Raw genomic sequence first — 22,657 nt, 5'->3', positions numbered from 1 at the left:
GGAGATTGGTTTTGTGCAGCAGGGAGCACACGTGACCACTCCCATAGTCACAGGCACCTTGGATATTAACACCGAATCCACTGTAACCCCCCTCCCTGAAAAGACATACAGTGAAATGTGTACCGTTTCTAAGTCACCAATTACTCCAAACCTGGTTGAATCAGGGTGTAAAGCTTCAACTAGTGAAACACCAGGTTCATCTCAGGCAGAATATAACGTTCCTTCCATTAGTATTCTTCCTCCTCCCCGTTTTCTTCACCCTCCCACTCCTCCTCCTCCTCCCCCTCCCACTTCTAATCTTCTTCCTCTTCCCACCCCTCCACCTCCCCTATTCCACCTCCCCCACTCCACCTCCCCCACTCCTCCTCCCCCCACTCCTCCTCCCCCACTCCTCCTCCCTCCACTCTTCCTTCCCCGACTCCTCCGACTCCTTCTCCCCCTTTGGAAGCGGAATGTGAGGCTTCCCTTATTAAACCATCAGCTCCATCTTTGGAGCATAACGATAATGTAATGGACACCAATCAGTACTCGGATTATGATTCGGACGGGGACTCATCACTTGCTTCTTGTGGCAGTGCTGAAGCATGGAATGATCCAGTTTCCCAAGATTCGGAGAGTGTTACCAGTGTTCCACCTGCCGATATCATAAAGTTTCTTCATGACACCTTTCGCAAGAAACATGTTAAAATTAAAAACTTTTTCCCTGACTTATCCGGCTTTATAATCTCTGCGAAGCTTTTGCTCCTCAAAGCCGGACAGCTTGGTGTGACGGAATCACAAGTGTATCGACTCCGGAAATGCATCCTCAAAGCAAAGAATGAGCTGCAGACACAGAGAGACTAAGTTTTTGACACACCCTAACTCTATGTTAGCCTATGGCCTTCTCTATAGCGAGTTTAAATATTAATGGGGGACGCTCCTCCATCCGTAAAGCAGAAGTTAAACAGTTTGTTGAGACAAATCACATTGATGTTTTGCTTTTGCAAGAAACAAGATGCAGCTCCTCTTGTGCAAGTGAATGGCAAAGGACAATGAGGGGAAAATGGTTTTTTAGTAGTCTGGAACACCCAAGGGCTGGGGTGGCTGTTTATATACAACCTTCCTTTTGCAGTCCCAGTGTTGTTTTTAATGAGATTACCAAAGGGTATTTGATTTCACTCACCTTCACGCATAATGGCTTTAAACACACCGTACTGAATGTCTACGCACCTAGCGATAGCACGGAGAGACTCACCTTTTACACACACTTAGAAACGTCTCTTTTACACATTGATTTTGATGGACTTGTCTGCTTGGGTGGAGATTTTAACTGCACGATGGACCCCACCATTGATCGTAATGGAGAGGAGCCGCACCCAGCAAGCACAGCGCCTTTGTTGAGAGCCTTGTCCAAGTTTTCCCTGGTTGATGTGTGGAGAATCCGCAATCTTTCTCTCCGCCAATACACGTGGAGTCAGTGTTCAAAAGGCCACGTATCACTTGCAAGATTGGACCGTTTCTACATCAACAGTACCTTTTTAAATGTTGTGAGCAATATGGACATTATTCCGAGCGGCTTCTCAGACCATCACATGGTCGCACTTCAGATTCACCAACCAGTTCGGAATCGTGGTGCTGCCTACTGGACCTTCAACGCAAGCCTCTTGGATGACCAACTGTTTGTCGATGCCTTTGGTGTGTTCTGGAGAGCCTTGCTCCAACGTAAAACTTCCTTCCCCTGCCTTGGAAAATGGTGGGACAACGTCAAAGTGCAAATAAGATCCTTTTGCCAACAATATGGAGCCTACCACACCAAATATGACTCTGCCCTTCAATCCTTGCTTGCCAAAGAAATATTATATTTGCAGACCAACCTCTTGGCCTCAAATCATGAAAGAACCAACCTCTTGCTGGCGAAGAAAAAGCTCTTCTTGCTGGACTTTGTGCAAAGCAAGCCAGAGGAGCGCTGATTCGTCTCCGACTGGAGAATTTGTGCTACCTGGACACCTCCTCTAAGTTCTTTTTGGACTGGAAGATCAAACAAAGAGAAGTCAGCAGATAACTTCAGTAAGGACAAAGGAAGGAAGGATAACACACAATCAAAAAGATGTCAGAGCCTCACTCAGACACTACTTTACTGAACTTTATCGTGCTCCGAAAATCGACAACAAAATGGTAACAGTGCTGACTTCTTCCTTACCTACCTTGTCAAAATCTGCAGTTCTACAAATGGACAAGGAAGTAACTTTGGAGGAACTCCAAGCTGCTCTTCAAACTCTACCCTCAGGTAAGGCCTCCGGCCTGGATGGAATTCCTGCGGAATTTTATAAAACCTTTTGGGACCTCCTCGGACCAGAACTACTTGAGGTTATAATCGACGGTCGACGATCAGGCTCACTGCCATTAAGCTGCCGGAGGGCTGTCCTCGCCCTTATCCCCAAAAAGGAGACCTTCAGCAACCACACAACTGGCGTCCCATCTCATTACTCTGTGCAGACTACAAAATATTTTCCAAGGCCCTTGCCAACCGCCTTAAAGCCATAATCGAGGAGATCGTACACCCAGATCAGTCTTACTGTGTCCCGAAGAGGACAATTCATGACAGTATCTTTATTGTGCGTGATATAATTGACATCTGTTCTCTTGAGCAAAGGAATGTCGGGTTGGTGTTCTTAGATCAAGAAAAGGCCTTTGATACCATTGATCATTTTTATCTTTTCTCTGTTTTACGGGGGTTTGGTTTTGGGGAAAATTTTATCTCTCATATGCAGTTACTGTATAACAACACTTTTAGTCTCTTAAAGGTTAACAACATTTTCTGTCCCCCTTTCCCGGTTAATAGAGGCATTCGTCAAGGGTGCCCTCTTTCTGGCCTCCTGTACTCTCTTGCGATTGAGCCTTAACTCGTTCGGTTGCGTGCACGTCTTCTTGGTTTCCTTCCTCAACCAATGGCGAACCCGTTTAAAGTGATTGCTTATGCAGATGATCTTTGTGCAATCGTTCGCTCGATTGAGGACGTCTCAGCCTTGGTCCGTTGCATTCATGAATTTGGTTTGGCAAGTTCCACAAAAGTGAACTGGGGAAAAAGCAGAGCTCTCCATCTTGGTCCACAAAATGGCGCCATTCCTCCGACTCTTCCCGAGAAACTCAAATGGGAAAGGGATGGAATTCTTTACCTAGGCGTCTTTCTTGGAACTGAGAACTTCATTTTAAAAAACTGGGAATCTCTAATAATTAAAACTGAGAGACGTTTACGAAAGTGGAAGGGCTTACTTTGTCAACTCTCCTATCTGGGCCGAACCCTTGTTATCAACAACCTTGCAGCATCAATGCTTTGGCACGTTTTTATAGCACTGCAGCCCCCAGATTTGTTTCTTAAAAAATTACAATCAATTCTTATTGACTTCTTTTGGGGAGGAAAGCATTGGCTCCAACCTGGTGTGTTAAACCTGCCTGTTTCTGAAGGAGGACAGGGGCTGATTGCTATTACCAGCAAGGTCATGGCTTTCCGCCTCCTTTCGCTTCGCAGATTGCTGTACACGGACGTTTCGTGGAAGGCCTTGGCTCACTGCCTGCTTCGGCAGGCGGGGAAACTCGGCTACGATCAGCAACTGTTCCTTATTGACACCAAGAAAGTTGATATAGCATCAGTCCCCCTGTTTTATAGAAGCATGCTGAAGGCATGGCAGGCAGTCACTGTTCGCCGAAATAACAATGACTACTCCCTGGAAATGTTTTTAAATGAGCCTATCTTTTTAAACCCCATTTTTGAAGGGGTCTGCAGCAATTATATTCTTGTGCAGAAGTTTATTGATGCTGGATGTACGAAGGTAAAAGATCTCAGAACTCCTTCTCCTTATAAGTGGAAGCCAGCTGCTGACGTCGCTGTGGCCACTGGAGTGAGGTCCATTCGAATTATTGGGAGAATCTTTTCTGTGATTCTGCGCTTTTTCAAGCAAACTAATCTGAAATGGATTCCACAGGTAGAAGCTAACCTTTCTTTATCCCTACATCCCTTTCCAGAGCTTTTGCTTCATTTTCAAGGTTTCACCTCCTTTAAATTGATGGAAAAATCTTCTGTTTACGCTTTGTGTGTTAAAACTCTTGTTCCCGATAGACCTGTGGAACCACAAGCACATTGGGGGAGAATGCTTCAGACCACTCATTCTACTTCGATCAACTGGCATGTTATGTACAAGGCACCCACTGCCAAGCGCTCCGGAGATTTGCAGTGGCGACTGGCACATTACATTTTACCATCCAATGTTTTATCTCATCGTATATTTCCCGATAACACAGAATTGTGTCCCTTCTGCGGTGCCACAGAAACTATTTTTCACATTTTTATTGATTGCTCAAGGTTGGCACCCCTTTTTACAGTCTTATCACGTGCTATCCGGGGACTCGGCCTAACTTTTACTTGTTGTGGTTTTGTTTACGGTTTTAGCATCTTCCACCAGCGTAAATACGAGTGCCTGTTAGCAAATTATTTGTCCTCTGAAGCGAAGCTTGCTATATACATGTCAAGGAAACGCAAACTTCAAGATGTTTGTGATTCTGTTTCCGATGTTGTTTATCTCTTTAAAACCTTGGTCACAGCACGAGTGCACCTTGAAATTAATTCCAGTGATTGTACACTGTTCTCACAACAGTGGTGTGTGAACACATCCTTATGTGAACATGTTGATGGTGTACTTACATTGAAGTTTTAATTTACCTTGTTTCTTTGTTGGGCAATGCTCAGGCATTTGCTTGTACTGGTATAACTTCTCTTGTTGCATCATGATCCCAAACAATCAAGAGGCCAAAAGTGTCTGTCTCTCTCTGTCTCTCTCTCTCTCTCTCTCTCTCTCTCTCTCTCTCTCTCTCTCTCTCTCTCTCTCTCTCTCTCTCTCTCTCTCTCTCTCTCTCTCTCTCTCTCTCTCTCTCTCTCTCTCTCTCTCTCTCTCTCTCTCTCTCTCTCTCTCTCTCTCTCTCTCTCTCTCTCTCTCTCTCTCTCTCTCTCTCTCTCTCTCTCTCTCTCTCTCTCTCTCTCTCTCTCTGTCTCTCTCTCTCTCTCTCTCTCTCTCTCTCTCTCTCTCTCTCTCTCTCTCTCTCTCTCTCTCTCTCTCTCTCTCTCTCTCTCTCTCTCTCTCTCTCTCTCTCTCTCTCTCTCTCTCTCTCTCTCTCTCTCTCTCTCTCTCTCTCTCTCTCTCTCTCTCTCTCTCTCTCTCTCTCTCTCTCTCTCCCCGTCTCTCTCTCTCTCTCTCTCTCTCTCTCCCCGTCTCTCTCTCTCTCTCTCTCTCTCTCTCTCTCTCTCTCTCTCGCTTGGCACGCACGTGCAAACGCAAGGGGCTGTTGCTCAGTCTCTGGCGGTACGTGTGGAGCCTGTGTTGCTTTCTCTCTTCTTATCATCTTCTCCTCTCTCTAATGTATTTTTTGGGGGTGTTCCTTGTGTATAAATTGTTATCAATGCTTTATCGATTACTTGAAAATTGAATTGGTTTCTTCTCTTCTTTTTTCCACTCTTGTATATAATCCTTTGCTTTGTTGTATTGAATTTTTACCTTTTATACTTTTTTGTAATAAAAGTCAAAGTCTGTCTCTCTCTCTCTCTCTCTCTCTCTCTCTCTCTCTCTCTCTCTCTCTCTCTCTCTCTCTCTCTCTCTCTCTCTCTCTCTCTCTCTCTCTCTCTCTCTCTCTCTCTCTCACCCTCACCCTCACCCTCACCCTCACCCTCACCCTCACCCTCACCCTCACCCTCACCCTCACCCTCACCCTCACCCTCACCCTCTCGCTCACCCTCACCCTCACCCTCACCCTCGCCCTCACCCTCACCCTCACCCTCACCCTCACCCTCACCCTCACCCTCACCCTCACCCACACCCTCACCCTCACCCTCACCCTCTCTCTCTCTCTCTCTCACCCTCTCACCCTCTCTCTCACTCTCACCCTCTCTCTCTCTCTCACCCTCTCTCTCTCTCTCACCCTCTCTCTCTCTCTCACCCTCTCTCTCTCTCTCACCCTCTCTCTCTCTCTCACCCTCTCTCTCTCTCTCTCTCATGTCTGGATGGTGTTTGTCTCCAAGTGGTGTTTGCCTCCTGCCATGTCTGGGCATTTTTTGTTTCCAGACGTGTCTGAACATTGTTTTACTCCAGAGAGTGTTTGTTTGTCTCTGGAAATGTCTGGGCAATGTTTGTCTCCAAACGTATCTGGGCTGTGTTTGTCTCCTGACAGCTTAGCTCCAGACGCGTCCGAGCGATGTTTGTCTCCGGACGGGAGTTTGTCTCCGGGCGTCTCTGAGCGGTGTTTGTCTCTGGACGTGTCTGAGCGGTGCTTGTCTCTGGACAGCTAAGCTCCAAGCAGGGTTTGTCTCCGAATGCGTCCGGGCGGAGTTTGTTGCCAGACATGTCTGATCAGTGTTTATGTCTGGACGGGAGTTTGTCTCCGGATATGCCCGGATGGGAGTTTGTCTCTGGACGTGTCTGAGTGGTGTTTGTCTCTGGACAACTTGACTCTAAACATGTCCAGGCAGTGTTTCTCACCAGACGCATCCAGCCAATGTGTTGTCTCTGAACGTGTCTCTCGAAGGAGCCTAGCCCGAACCATGAAAAACAGCCCCAGACCATTATTCCTCCTCCACCAAACTTTACAGTTGACACTATGCATTCGGGCAGGTAGTGTTCTCCTGGCATCCACAAAACCCAGATTTGTCCATTGAATGCCAGATGGTGAAGCGTGATTCATCACTCCAGAGAACATGTTTCCACTGCTCCAGAATCCAATGGCGGTGAGCTTTACACCACTCCAGCCGACGCTTGGCATTGTGCATGGTGATCTTAGGCTTGTGTGCGGCTGCTCGTCCATGGAAGCCCATTCCATGAAGCTCTCGACAAACAGTGCTTGTACTGACATTGCTTCCAGAGGCAGTTTGGAACTTGGTAGTGAGTGATGCAACCGACGACAGACGATTTTCCGTGCTACGCGCTTCAGCACTCAACAGTCCCGTTCTGTGAGCTCGTGTGGCCTACCACTTCGTGGCTGAGCTGTTGTTGCTTCTAGACATTTCCACTTCATAATAGCAGCACTTACAGTTGACCAGGGCAGCTCTAGCAGAGCAGAAATTTGACGAACCGACTTCTTGGAAAGGTGGCATCCAATGACGGTGCCACGTTGAAAGTCACTGAGCTCTTCAGTATGGCCCATTATCCTGCCCATGTTTGTACTGTGGAGATTACATGGCTGTGTGCTTGATTTTATATACCTGTCAGCAATGGGTGTGGCTGAAATAGCTGAATCCACTCATTAGAAGGGGTGTCCTCATACTTTTGGCCATGTAGTGTATATATATATATATATATATATATATATATATATATATATATATATATATATATATATATATATATTTTGTTACGAATTTGCCGGTTCGGACAGCCACGCACGACCACTTTCGCAAAAAACGCAGTCGCGCATCCGCCAAAACCAGGAATTCAGTCGTAGCTTTCCGGACAACCCCGGAAACCAGCTGCGGGTGCCTTAACGCACCATAAACTGTCAATATCCTGTCCGTGCGGCACAGGGTCAATCACCGAATCTCGATATACCTAACTATCCGCGCAGACAGAAATACCGATAATTTATACCTCGACGAAACTCGTACGGAAGCGAGCCGCTTAAGCGCGCTCGTTCCGTGTGTGAAGCCGAGCGGTTTTTAAATCGCCGAGTTCCGTCGGACCAAATTATCACTTATCGGCCTAAATAGCCAGCTAATTTCCCGAACGCGCCGTGGCAGTGAATGGAAGGAAAATGATGCAACGAGCAGATGTACATTCAAACAATGGGGCATTTATTTTACAGGCACATAAGCAGTCAATCAATGGGGGGATAGGGACAAGACACAAGCAACAAGCAAGCCTACAGCCGATGTCTATGCGTTTTTATATACAAGCACGTACTTATGGCAGTTCTACTTACACAGACAAGGTGCCAAAGACTTTCGTGCAAAACCCAGGAACAGAATCGAGCTTGTGAGCTTTTATTGGTACTCAGAGCCGGGATGACCGAAGGGCTCTGAGAGGCCGGGCAGGTTACCTGGCCGCCCCTTTTGACGGCTCAAAGGTTTTTGGGTCGGCGACCCCTGGTGTCTCTCTGTTCCGTCCGGCGCGTCGCCAACGCGCCAGTCGCTTGAGCAGCTTGGCGAACAGCTTGGTCTCCCTCGGTAGTCCGGCCTTCAGCGCGGCTTGGTCGGTCGGACCTGGCCGGCGAAGCGCCCGGAGGAGCGAACGGGTCTTTTGGCTCTCTCTCAGAGTTGATGCTCTTTTGGGCCCATTCACTCCTCAGCGTCGCTCAATGCTCTCAGGGCCGTCTGCTCGGACCGCCAAGCTCCGATGCGCCTTTCTCTCCAGCTCGATGATCGCCGACTCCAAGCCCCGATGCACCTTTCTTGTGACACGACACCTGACTGACTGGACTGCCAACTCTAACTGCTCTGGCGATTCGCCTCCGCCCTTTTTATAATGCCGGACGCCCGCCCTGTGAACCTTCACCCGAGGCTGGCTCCACCCACTTTCACCTCCGACCTCTCACCCCTTGAGGGAAACCCCATTCCTGACGTCACAGGGTGCTCTTGGGGAAGACCTCATCCTGATCCGTTTCTGCAAATCAGCCGCTTCGCGGCTGTTTGCACACGGATGGTGGAATGTGGCTCTTTCTGTTGCGCAGCGTGTCCGCAACCAACAGCATTTTGCGGCTGTCGCTGAGGGGGGCGTGAGGGCCTTGTTGTGGAGATGGCATTGTTGAGGAGATGGCGGTGTTGTGGAGATGGCGTTGTTGAGAAGATTGCGGTGTTGTGGAGATGGCATTATTGCGGAGATTATGGCGTTGTTGAGAAGATGGCATTTTCGTAGAGTTTGTTCAAAATAAAAGATAGGAAAGAATAACGACTACCTTAAGATTCACAGCCCGGCACACGAACAAGGCCCGTTATACATCGGTGGGGGAATCTAACCTGAAACGCATACTTATCGAAATAACTGACCTCTGGGAACCTGAATGGTGTTCTTTGAATTTCCACAACCATCACAACATATATATATATCTTCTTCTTCCTAAGCCTGGTGTTGGCGCAGTGGTTAGGGCAGCGGCTTGGGATCCAAAAGGTCCTGAGTTCAAGCCCCGTTGGGCCACTGAATTAATACACCAGGGGGTTGACTCAGCCTGTCATCCTTCCCAGGTCGGCGAAATGAGTACCAGTGCACTGGGCCGGTGTATACCCCGGTTAAAATAGGTGTACCATATTCCTGTGTCGTAAGAGGCGACCAGGGTTGCGTCAGGAAGGGCATCCGGCGTAAAACATGTGCCAAATCACTATGCGGATCATACGGATGATCCGCTGTGGCGACCCCTAACGGGAGCAGCCGAAAGAAGAAGAAGAAGGTATCATAGCTCCCGTTAGGGGTCGCCACAGCGGATCAACCGTCTCCATTTCGCTCTATCCTCCACATCTTCCATTGACACTCCAACCACCCGCATGTCCGCCCTCACCGCATCCATGAACCTCTTCTTTGGCCTTCCTCTTCTCCTCCTGCATGGCGGCTCCATCTTCAGCATCCTTCTCCCGATATACTCCGTTTCCCTCCTGTGCACATGTCCAAACCATCTCAATCTCGCCTCTCTCACTTTGTCTCCAAACCGTCCTACCTGCGCTGTCCCTCTAATATACTAATTTCTTATCCTATCCATCCTCGTCACTCCCAACGAGAATTGCAGCATCTTTAACTCTGCCACCTCCAGCTCTGCTTCCTGTCTTATTGTTAGTGCCACCGCCTCCAAACCATACAACATAGCTGGTCTCACTACCGTCTTATATACTTTCCCCTTCACTCTTGCAGCTACCCTTCTGTCACAAATCACTCCTGCAACTCTTCTCCACCCACTCCATCCTGCCTGCACTCTCTTTTTCACTTCTCTCCCACACTCTCCGTTACTTTGGACAGTTGATCCCAAGTATTTAAACCAATCCACCTTCCCCACTTCAACTCCTTGCAACCGCACCATACCAACACCCTCCCTCTCATTTACGCACATGTACTCCGTCTTACTCCTACTGACTATCATTCCCCTTCTCTCCAGTGCGTACCTCCACCTCTCAAGGCTCGCTTCATCCTGCTCCCTACTCTCCCTACAGATCATGATGTCATCCGCGAACATCATAGTCCATGGAGACTCCAGTCTGATCTCGTCCGTCAACCTGTCCATCACCATTGCAAACAGGAAAGGGCTCAGAGTCGATCCTTGGTGCAATCCCACTTTAACCATAAACCGGTCCGTCATTCCTACCGCACATAACCATAAACCGGTCCGTCATTCCTACCGCACACCTCACCGCTGTCACACTGTCCTCATACATATCCTGCACGATCCTCACATACTTCTCCACCACTCCCGACTTCCTCATATAATACCACAACTCCTCTCTTGGCACCCTATCATAAGCTTTCTCTAAATCCACAAATACACAATGTAACTCCTTCTGGCCTTCCTATACTTCTCCATCAACATTCTCAAAGCAAACATCGCATCAGTGGTGCTCTTTCCTGGCATAAACCCATATTGCTGCTCACAGATCGTCACCTCTCCTCTCAACCGAGCTTCCACTACTCTTTCCCACAACTTCATGGTGTGGCTTAACAACTTTATCCCTCTGTAATTTCCACAGCTCTGCACATCACCCTTATTCTTGAAAATCGGAACCAGTACACTTAATCTCCACTCCTCCGGCATCCTCTCACTTTCCAAGACTTTATTAAACAATCTGGTTAACAACCCCACTGCCATCTCTCCTAAGCACTTCCATGCCTCCACTGGCATACCATCTGGGCCAACCGCCTTTCCACTTTTCATCTTCTTCATAGCAGTCCTCACTTCATTCTTACTGATCCACCCCACTTCCAGATTCACTATCTCCACCTCTTCCAACCTTCTCTCTCTCTCTCATTTTCTTCATTCATCAGCTCCTCAAAGTACTCCATCCACCTTCTCAACACACTCTCCTCGCTCGTCAGCACATTCCCATTTGCGTCCTTTATCACCCGAACCTGCAGCACATCCTTCCCAGCTCGGTCCCTCTGTCTTGCCAATCGATATAAACCCTTTTCCCCTTCTTTTGTATCCAACTTCTCATACAGCTCGTCATATGCCTTTTCCTTGGCCTTTGCCACCTCTCTTTTTGCCATTCGACGCCACTCCTTGTACTCCTGCCTACTTTCTTCATCTCTCTGACTATCCCACTTCTTTTTCGCCAACCCCTTCTTCCTTATACTTTCCTGTACTTCCTCATTCCACCACCAAGTCTCCTTATCTTCCTTCCTCTGTCCAGATGTCACACCAAGTACCTTCCTAGCTATCTCCCTCACAACTTCTGCTGTCGTTGCCCAATCATCCCACCCATCTTTACCACCATCCAACGCCTGTCTCACCTCCTCCCTAAATTTCACGCAACAGTCTTCCTCCTTCAGCTTCCACCATCTGGCCCTTGGTTCAGCCCTCACTCTCTTCCTCAACCTCACCTCTAAAGTCATCCTACAGACCACCAATCGATGCTGTCGAGCTACACTCTCCCCTGCCACAACCTTACAGTCACTAATCTCTTTCAGGTTGCATCTCCTACTTAAGATGTAATCCACCTGTGTGCACTTTCCTCCACTCTTGTATGTAATTCCGGTGGCCAACAATATATATATATATATATATATATATATATATATATATATATATATATATTTTTTTTTTTAACTTTGAAGTTATACAAGGAAGTTCAATGCAGGAGGCAATCAGGCCCATCATGCACATGCATTTATGCTAATATCCATGTGCCCCTCTATCTCCAATGCTTTGAGGTGCCTATCAAATTCTAGTTTAAACCTATGTACTGCCACTACTATCCCATTTATTAACTGTTCTCTGAGAAAAGACCCTTGCTTTAATGACGTCATAACTCTTCTCTTAAATATTGATACACATCATTATCCTTTTTGTGTTGTCTTGGACTATTGTGAGTGTCTCGTTTAAACTTTTTGTACACCCTTTCGTTATCTATCTCTCTAAGAAGTGAATTATTGCAGTAATTTTTCTCTTAGTCTCACTTGGCTGCGCTTGGATGGGTTTGAGGGTTGTGTCGTCGCGGCTGAAATCCGAATCCTATCCAGGTTCCTCCAGATGACTCCATCTTTGCTTCTTTCTTCTTTGGGTTCCTTCTTGGTCTTCCGTTTCATTTGAAGAGAAAGACGTTTGTGTTAAAAATGACTTTATCAATCAGGATTATTATGGTTGCTGAAACCTTGGTGAATGAATGGGTTGGTGGAAGTTTATATTCTTTTAACCTGTGGTGTTTATTTTGTGCAGAAAGTATACAGGATGGAGAAAGAAGTGGAAAACTGGATTGAGAAGTACGATTCAGAAATGAAGGAAAAACAGGTACATACCGCTATTCACAAACGCAAAGCAACATGAAATAGCCATCAAATGAGAGATTTATGCTCATGCAGGTCTTTAACTTTTTAAAAATGGATAATTCATTAAATTTCACTCAAATAAATCTTCTCAATAACACAAATGTATCACACTGCACAAGGATTATGATGTAATTAGAGGGGAATTATATGTTAACAAAGCCAGTGACCAACTTTCATGCTTTTCATAACAAGATGATGGTGATACATGAAGATGCCCTTACACCAGAAATCAACGGTTTATTCACAATAAAATAATGTGGATAAAAATGCAAGTATCGTAATAACTGTTAAATTACTACACGAAAATTATGACAAAGCTTCAAATGACGACGTTGGTAGCACATCCCACAGAGTATCTGATCGAATCTAGGGGATGATAGCTGCCCTGCTCCTCCCATGCAGTTGCTTTGTCCTGTCCATTTTTTAACCACACGAGTAAAGCAAACCATCAACTAGCTGCTCTGCAGGAATGCACCACTCTCATCTTTCAGAATTGCTGACGAACTTGCCATGCATTTGCACGTCTTTTACAAGCGTACCCATGGGGAGTTTAAAAATCACGTGGCATGTGCCTGTGCGGTTTACCAGTCATTCATGCCAATTCTGTACCTATGAACTTGTAGCAGTAATGGAAATGGGAGAAATGAGAATCATAAAAAGCAGCGCAGATGGGGGGAAGAGGCTAGGGGGAAACATTTCTGTGGCATCTAATTAACAGCGAGCTCACGCACATGGCCACACAGAACAGTACAAAGACACAGTGTTTTGCCTTTATAAATCACCTATACAACACAGGTGGCTCCCACTTCTTACCATGCATGTAACATACACAAAATGCTTGAAATGGCCCTCATAAAATGAAGAGGGCTGTGCTTGATGATTGGTATCTGTATTTAGCAATGTGTCCTTCAAAGCATTGTACTTTTGGGGTCTCTTTGAAAGGCTGGCGGGATTGCCGAGAGGTAAACACACTCACCTCAAAGCTGTTTAGCCTTGGTTCGAAGTCCGACCAAGCTATAAGCTGTCACTCTGGTGTTTCACAGGCAGGGTGATTCATCAATATGTGTGCTCTCCTTGGGATGGATGTTTAACTGGGCGTCCCCTCTGCCAACATTCGCTGGTGGATGTTGAAGATCCCACAATGTACTTCGTGAAGAGTAGGCAAGCTATTGCTGGCACCCTGAACAAATTCCAAATTCCTGCCCTGACTTCCTGTGTTGGAATGGCGACCTGACGAGGATTGTAACCTTAGCCATAGAAACAGCTTCACAAGCACAAACACTCTGTATAGAGCATGGTTCATGATCTTATCTGATCAGTCTATTTGAGAAGACAACGTCATCTATAAAATAATATGCTTGTTCGTCCGTCTGTCCGCGTGTGTAACACTCCTTTCGGAGCTGATAGGCATCACAGGCCTTGTGAAGGCCACCGGAAGTATAGGTCTTAGGCTTTAGTCCTTAGGTTTCATGCCTCTGGTGTCAGCCTGTGGCTAATGCCTTTCTTATTATAATGTGTAAATGTGCTAGAGCTCAGGTTGATCGGGGGTTTTCCAGTACTGGGTGCAACCGGAAGAGAGACGAGCGGGTTGGTCAGTCGTGGTTGGAATAAAGGATTGACTCGGATTCTGAACACCTCGGACGTATTTTCCTTCTACATTAAATTGGTGACCTCGACGTGATACAAATGGATGGACAAGGAGTTACAAACCACCAACCATTGGCCGGAAACAACCAAGCAGCCATGCCGTTCCTGGTTACTCAACCAGCTTCTTCCATGGCAACGGTTTCGTTAAAGCTGCTGCCATTCTGGCCTAATGATCCACAGCTGTGTTTTGCACAAGTTGAAGCGCAATTCAACACCCGGAGCATTACTACCGAGTCGACCCGGTTCGTTGGCTCCTTGTCACCAGAATATGAGACACAGGTGAGAGATACATGCCATGGCCAAAAGTATGTGGACACCTGCTCGTCCAACATCTCATTCCAAAATCATGGGCATTAATATGGAGTTGGTCCCGCCCCTTTGCTTCAACAACAGCCTCCACTCTTCTGGGAAGGCTTTCCACTAGATGTTGGAACATTGCTACAGGGATTTGCTTCCATTCAGCCCCAACAGCGTGAGTGAGGTCAGGCACTGATGCTGGGTGATTAGGTCTGGCTCGCAGTCGGTGTTCCAATTTATCCCAAAGGTGTTTGATGGGGTTGAGGTCAGGGTTCTGTGCAGGTCAGCCAAGTTCTTCCACACCGATCTCGACAAACCATTTCTGCATGGACCTCGCTGTGTGCACGGGGGTATTGTCATGCTGAAACAGGAAAGGGCCTTCCCCAAACTGTTGCCACAAAGTTGGAAGCACAGAATCATCCAGAATTTCATTGTATGCTGCAACGTTAAGATTTCCCTTCACTGCAACTAAGGGGCCGAGCCTGAACCATGAAAAATAGCCCCACACCATTATTCCTCCTCCACCAAACTTTACAGTTGGCACTATGCATTTGGGAAGGTGGCGTTCTCTTGGCATCCGCCAAACCCAGATCCGTCCATTGAACTTCCAGATGGTGAAGCGTGATTCATCACTCCAGAGAACATGTTTCCACTGCTCCAGAGTCCAATGGCGGTGAGCTTTACACCACTCCAGCCGACGCTTGGCATTGCGCATGGTGATCTTTGGCTTGTGTGCAGCTGCTCGGCCATGAAAGCCCATTTCATGAAGCTCTCAATGAACAGTGCTTGTGCTGACGTTGCTTCCAGAGGCAGTTTGGAACTCGGTAGTGAGTGTTGCAACCGACATCAGATGATTTTTCTGCGCTACGCGCTTCAGCACTCAGCAGTCCCGTTTTCTGAGATTGTGTGGCCTACAGTTTCGCGGCCGAGCTGTTGTTGCTCCTCGATGTTTCTACTTCACAACAAGACCTTCATTCACAGAAGACCCACACAACTACTGTGTTATATGCAGCAGCTTCTCGGTGACCGCTATGCCACCTTCGACCTGTCGCTCCTTCGTGAGTTGTTCTTGCAACATTTACCACCACACGTCCACATGATACTGGCAGCTAATGCAGAGTTAGCACGACTCGCTACTGTGGATCGGCTGATCATCTCATTGACTCATTACCTTCATCTCAATGCAAACTGCAATCGTCGATTGATTTCAAATGCAGCCACAACACTGCAGCCGCTGAACGAGTTACTCACAACTGGTAAGCACCCTGAAGTGTTCCGATGGTTGGAGAAAACCTTGTTAGCCTTTAACACCATCAAAGATGCACTGGCCAATGCCTCACTCCTGATTTATCAAAAGCCAGAGGCGTCAACATGCCTGATGGTAGATGCGTCTGAGGACTTGGTGGGTGCAGACCTTCACCATCACCAGTTCATCGATGCTGACTGGTGTCCATTGGCCTTGTCTACACTAAAACACTGAAACCACCAAAGCGTAAGTACATCACCTTTGATCAGGAATTGCTCACTGTATTCCTCGCCATCAAGCACTTCTGCCACTTCTTAGAGGCCAGACAATTCTCTGTCCTGACTGACTACAGACCTAAAACTTTCACTCTATCCACCCATTTGGACTCTCACTCTCCTTGCACAGTTCACCATCTCACTTATATCTTGCAATTTACCAGCAACATCTGGCACATCAAAGGAATAGTGAACTCGGCAGCCGATTCTCTCACACATTGAGGGACTGGCCTTTTCTTCGACGAGCACCCTGGCCATCAATTTTAATACACTTGCAGCAGTACAACTGGAGGACACGGAGCTCCACCGTCTGCAGTCTGTAGCAGGTTCGCTTACATTTCGCAAGGCGTACCACACCCAGGGACAACCATTACCCTCGTGTGTGTGATGCATCGACAGAACAGTCACACCCTTTTGTTCCTGCAGCATACCATCGTAAGTCTTCGACACTTTTTCACTCACTCGCACACCCAAGTATTTGAGCAACCCAGCAACTCATCACCATGCGCTATGTCTGGCCACGCATTATTGAAGACGTGTGCCATTGAGCCAAGCAATGTCTTAAATGCCAACACTCCAAGATCCAATGTAATACTGTTGCACCACTTGGTAGCTTTTAAACACCAGATAAGTGTTTCAACAAGGTCCATGTGGATCTTTTCAGTCCCTTAACACCTCTAAACGGACACCGCTATTTATTGACTTGTGTTGACCGCATCACTCCTTGGCCGGAGGCTACACTGATAGCTGACATCACCGCACCGACCATTGCCAGAGCCTTTGTCCACACTTGGGTCACACTTGAAATATCCCTCGTTAAATGATGTTCCATCAACATGTTTTGATCTTCCATCAACCATCACTACGGATCATGGTAGCCAGTTTGAATCGGCTCTCGTTCGCGAGCTGACTCAACTCCTGGGTACTGACTGTGTGCGAACCACCACTTACCATCCAGCAGTGAATGGTATGGTGAAACATTTCCACCACCAACTTGTCTTCCCTGAAAGCACATTACAACTGGACTGATATCATACCTATGGTCCTGCTTGGTATGTGAGCTGCCCTAAAATATGACCTTGGATGCTCCACTGCAGAGCTAGTGTGCGGTGCACCGCTTCGTCTCCCAGGAGAATTCTTCTCAGCGTCCAATGACAACTTGCCTCATGCCACCAACTATGCCAACCAACTTCATACAGCCATGCAGGACCTCTGGGCAACACCAACACGTACACCTTTATCACGCCCGGTGTTTATTCCCCAGGAACTTTCTATGTGCACCAATGTATTCGTGCGGCGTGATGCTGTCTAGAGATCCTTGCAGCAACCATATGATGGACCTTACAAAGTTCTACAGCGCACCAACAAGATCTTCATATTCGATATTAATGGTGGTCATGAGACCATCTCCATAGATCGCTTGAAGTCAGCTGACACCCACGACAATGATACCATTACCGTCATATACGACTCACTCTGGGCATCATGTATACTTCCCAGCACAATATTTATGAGAGTACATTTTGCTGTTGACAATTTCTTTTTTGCTTTGACTTTTATTTTTGTGTGGACAGTCAACATCTCTTATTCGACATTATATTTTGTTTGTACCTTCCATTCAATTAACGCACAAGGATGGGGAGTACTGTAGCGGCATCATTTCGCCTTTCATGTTATAATATGTAAATATGCTTGAGCTCAAATTGATCAGGGGTTTTCTGTTACTGGGTACAACCAGAAGAAAGATGAGAGGGTTGGTTGGTTGTGGTTGGAATAAAGGATTGACTTGGATTTCAAGTGCCTCTAATGTCTTTTAACCATGATGTATTGTCTTCGAGCAAAGGTACCTGACGTTGCCTCGCAATGCCAAGTCACTCTTCCCACCCTTCCCCTTCCTTACCCACCCCCACCCCTGACTCTTCCCACTCCACCCCCTCTGGACTCTCCACACCTTCCTCCCACCTTCTTACACACCACCCCCCCCCCTCCAGACTCCCTATTCCCATCCCACCCCTTCCCCTCCCTCATCCCACCCCTTTCCACCCACACCCCTTCCCCTCCCTCCAAAATCTCTCACCACACCTTCCTCTCCCACCCCTCCCTCCAGACTCCCACCACACCCCTTCCCCTCCCTCCAGACTCCCACCGCACCCCTTCCCCTCCCTCCTCCGACCTTCCCTCCCTCCGGACTCCCACACCACACCTTCCCCTCCCTCATCCCACCGGACTCCCACTCCACACCTTCCCCTCCCTCATCCCACCCCACCCCTATCTCCTCCCACCTGCCCCCTCCAGACTCCCACCCTTTCCCCACAAAGGTGGTGGTTCATGTGTTTATAAGTTATGAATTGTGATCAAATAAACTGTTTAAAACACCTAGTAAGGTGGATCATGGTTAAAAAAAGAAAAAGTGATTCTATAAAGTTTGGTGGTGATTAACTTTAGGAGCTGAGGATTTGCGTCACAAACAAACAAACATCTCATGCACTTTTTTTTTCGAAGATAACATCATTCCAAGCTCATAATGAAATGAAATAACATCCTAAATGAAAGCAGATCACACAAAAAGGTGAAACAATTCACACCCAGGCTCGACAGCTTAGAGCAAGTGTGTGTACTTCTAGGCCATCCTGCTGTTGTGGGGCGATTCATTGCTTTGTCACCGCTGAAAACATTTGTCAATTCTGTTTTGAACTCATTCACTCATTCTAATCCTCTGATTTATTTTGCCTTCCTAACTCCGGAGATGTCCCAGTGGAGAACCGAGCCATGGTCACCTCACCCACTGCTCACACTGCGGGAGCCTTCGACTACTTAATTATTTTTGTTGCACTCAAGGAAGTTACACTTTGGGAAAAACAGAACAGTAGAAAAAGTTAAACTTTGGCAATTTCACATTTTCTTGTGTAAATATTGAGAAGAAGGATGCACAGCTTTGCTTTAAGTTTATAAATATACACTTAGTTATAAGAATCGCTAATTTCGTTAAATTTTCAGATTTCATAACTTATCCGATCCTCAAATCCAAAATCATATTTCAATTTCAGTATGTACTTTAATTAGTCTGTGAAAGTACATCGTGTCTGCAAGGCTGGATTTGTAGGCCGGATAAAAATGGTGGTCAAGACCCCTGTAAGGTGAAGTTGGGCGGACCAAGGATAAGCTTTTCATGAAGGTAAGGCATTAATTATTTCAAAAGGGGTGTTTAAATTTACTCAAACACCCAGTTTTCACTCATGCACTCCCTTGGAGTTCCCTTAGTATTAATTCAACATTTGGGACTGCTACGTTTCATGGTTTTGGAGTTATAGAGGAGACACACTGACACACTGACATTATAGATGCACAAAGGCAGTGGGCATGTTTTTGCTTCAAATCTGGGTAATGTTATTTTCAGAGCGATCGAGACAGCGGTTGGTTGCCGATACACCACCCAAATAACTATGTGCCACTCTCTCAAGCAAGGGCTTTTACCCCAGAGCTGTTGTGGGTCCTTGCTATTATTTCCGACTATTTTTCTGTTAAACACTCGACCAGGGACAATAAAACCCATGTCATTATGAATATCTTTGTCCGAGGAGTTCTGGGAATCTCGTGAGATTGTGAAAGGAAATATCATTATTTACTTTTAATGATTTGTACATATGCACATCAGGAAGAAGATAATTGATTTAGGGTCGTTTATTGGCACAATTAGGATGCGCATGGTCACTTGAGAGTTGCAATTCCACAGGGTTTCTGCATACTTTGCGGAACTGTGAGTTGTACAGGTGACTGTGATGGGCCATGACATGTCGGAGCCATGCTGTTGCTGTTTCGATTGCGGTTTCTGTGAAGTCGATAATGGCATGACAGGGGAGGGGAAAGAGTTAAATGTTCTGCTGTTTTGATGAGGTAATGAAAAAACATGTAATGATTGGCATGTGATTGCCCTTTTGCTTTTATGAGTAAGAGGTAATGGGGGAGTGGGAGGACAGAGTTGGGGGGGGGAGGGGCAAAGATGGGACAGAGTTGGGAGGGGAAGATTGAGGACCTTCAGTGTAGTGGGGGTTGAGTTGTGGTGGTGGGGTTTGAAGGCTTGGAATGGGGGGAACATTGAGGACTTGGGGTTTGTAGGGGGTTTGGGGAGTGGAGTTGAGGACTTTGGCACATTTCACATTGTGCGGATGTACCACCGGTCCCTGCTAGTCGCATATTATTCTTGGTCTTCTTCATAAACATCATCCTTTTTCAACCACATGCTGTCACCTGCTCATGAGAAAGTGGTAAGTAGAGTTGAACAGCTCCTCTAGACATAACGTATCAATATAACACTCCTTTATCCCATTTCCGTGTCCATTGTTTGAGTTTTCTGAAGGTTCCTCCACGAAGTTAAACCATCTCCAATTTATCCATTCGTATGTCAGGAAGAGCTTGAGGTGGAACAGTCGGCGAGTGCCCTGGAAGGAGCTGAGCTCGCGGAACTTGAGCGGAGGTTCGAGCGCCTGGAGCAAGAGTACATGCGAGTTCAGGCTGAGCAGCAGCTTATCAGGGAACAACGTCTGCTCGAAGAGGCAGAACTGGAACGCCGCATCCTGGCCACCACTATTATTCAGGCCACCTGGCGGGGTTTCTGTGTACGAAAAATGCTCAAGAGCTTTAAAAGAGGGAAGGGAAAGAAAGGTGGGAAAGGTAAAGGAAAGGGGAAGAAAAAGAAGTGAAAAGGAAGGGAGGGTGCTGGCTAAAGGATGTGAGGATGTGAGAGAGAGCGTTCATGGACCAATAAGAGATTTACCATCTCTGAGAGAACAATGGAGACAAAAAATTTTTGACCCAATCTCCAGTGTTAAATGTTAATTTAAAATCCCATCCTTCTCTGATGTTTGTGAAAACATTAAAGTTCACATTTTCCCATGTACAGCGTAGTCACATCAATCTTTTTCTATCGAATTGCCTCAGGCAACATTGCTCAGACTCCTCATGCTGTGTTTCAGACAAACATGGAGCCATTTAATACCCACTTCCAATATCAGGAAGAGGTTAAGAAATCAATGCAACATAAATAGGAAGAACCAGTTTCAAAAGTGGTTTACATATATAAACAAGAAAAAGAGCAATCAGAGATTACAGACCCTCACCAGGACTAGTTTTGTGTGGCGTTTGTGTACTGGTGTGTTACGTAATGAATAAAAGACATAATTAGAACTGCCACTTTTATAACTGCTGGCAATGATGACTGGGTACCAAGACCTCTCACTTTGATTGGACACCTGACCCATTACGTTTTTATCATTATTCAATTGAATTCAGAATGGGATTAAAATAATTTAGATCAAATGGAAGACCAAATAGGTATAGCCCTACATTGGAGTAATCAGAAGGAACCCAAACAAGTAAAAAGCAAAGATGAAGTCATCAGGAGGAACCTGGATAGGATTCACATTTCAGCTGCAACTCCTCTACCCTCAAACCCATCCAGACACAGCAAAGTGAGATAGACAGCTAGATAGATTGATAGATCGACAGACAAACAAATAAACCAATGTCACCCCCAGAATGACCAGTATCTTGCCAAAATGTGAACATGAGTGACTTATTTATTCGATTAAAGTTACTCAAAAAATAAGGGTTTCGTCGACCTTGATGCTTGACCTTTTTGTGACCTTGACCTTTATATTTTCGTACGGTTAATGGAATCTCTCCAGGACCGTTGTACATGAAATCAAGAGATTTTGATGAGAACTGAGGAAATAAAATTTTCATGAAAAATACGTTTTTTCGTCATGACGTCATCAAATGACGTCATAGCATCAAACTTTTGACAGATCTGGAAAGCACTTATCAAGCGCTTTCATATGAGATATTACTCGATATGGTATCTTAGATTTCAAAATTTGACCTTGGGGTCAAAAACTTTCGACCTCCAGCGCTAACCGTGAAGGTCAAGGCCGATCGCCACCAAAAATTAATCAGCTGAGCACCAGACCATGAACTATATTCCCATAAAGTTTGAAGACGATCCGATCAAAATTACTCAAAAAATAAGGGTTTCGTCGACTCCCCTGATTTGTGACAAAGTGACCTTGACCTTGAAAATTTTATGCGCTGAAAGGGACCTCGATAGGCCTCTGATATGCGAAGTTACAAAAATTTCCAATGATAACTGTGCTCTGCAGAGTGATCGATACGTGATTACAGACAAACAAAAAAATAAAATAAACCAATGTCACCCGCAGGAAAAGGTGACCACGTGTGACTTCTTTAAGGTCACACTGAGGTGAACAGAGCTGCTATCCACCAGGAGCGACTCATTGAGGAATATCTGCCTACGAGAGATTCTGATGAGAATCGTTCTACAGAGTAACCATGAAAAATATGCTTTTGCCTCATAACGTCACCAAATGACGTCATAATGTCTCAAGCTTGACATATCTAGAAAGCACTCATAGAGGTGTTCAATTTGAGGTACTACACGATATGGTTCCTAAAACTTGAAAATTTGACCCTGGGGTCAAATATGTTTGACCTCAGGCACTAACCATGAAGGTCAAGGCCAATAGACACCAAAAACTAATCAGCTGAGCGCCAGACCATATATTACATTCCCATAAAGTTTGGAGATGATTCGATTAAAATTACTCAAAAAATAAGGGTTTCGTCGACCTCCATGATTTACCGCAAAGTGACCTTGACCGTTATGTGTGCTGAAGGGTATTGTAATAATACTACGATATGTGTAC

The 22,657-nt window shown here is 46.2% G+C and overlaps 1 protein-coding gene across 3 annotated transcripts in view; it reads left to right on the top strand.

Annotated features, from left to right (window-relative positions):
* The window catches only part of DRC10 (dynein regulatory complex subunit 10), a 75,181-nt gene extending 54,346 nt beyond the window's left edge, over positions 1–20,835 (top strand). For all 3 annotated transcript variants that reach the window (XM_085859387.1, XM_085859386.1, XM_085859385.1), the window contains exons 7-8: positions 12,364–12,435; positions 20,345–20,835. In XM_085859387.1, coding sequence (XP_085715513.1) covers positions 12,364–12,435; positions 20,345–20,638 — 366 coding nt within the window. In that variant the 3' untranslated portion in view covers positions 20,639–20,835. The remainder of the gene's footprint in view (positions 1–12,363; positions 12,436–20,344) is intronic.
* The last annotated feature ends 1,822 nt before the right edge of the window (positions 20,836–22,657 follow it).

This window comes from Eptatretus burgeri, chromosome 16 (genome assembly GCF_056783735.1).
Source record: "Eptatretus burgeri isolate ZD-2024b chromosome 16, Ebu_testis_v1, whole genome shotgun sequence".
Lineage (NCBI taxonomy): Eukaryota > Metazoa > Chordata > Myxini > Myxiniformes > Myxinidae > Eptatretus > Eptatretus burgeri.
The sequence above is the reverse complement of the archived record's forward strand: the minus strand, read 5'-3'. Positions and strand labels throughout refer to the sequence as shown.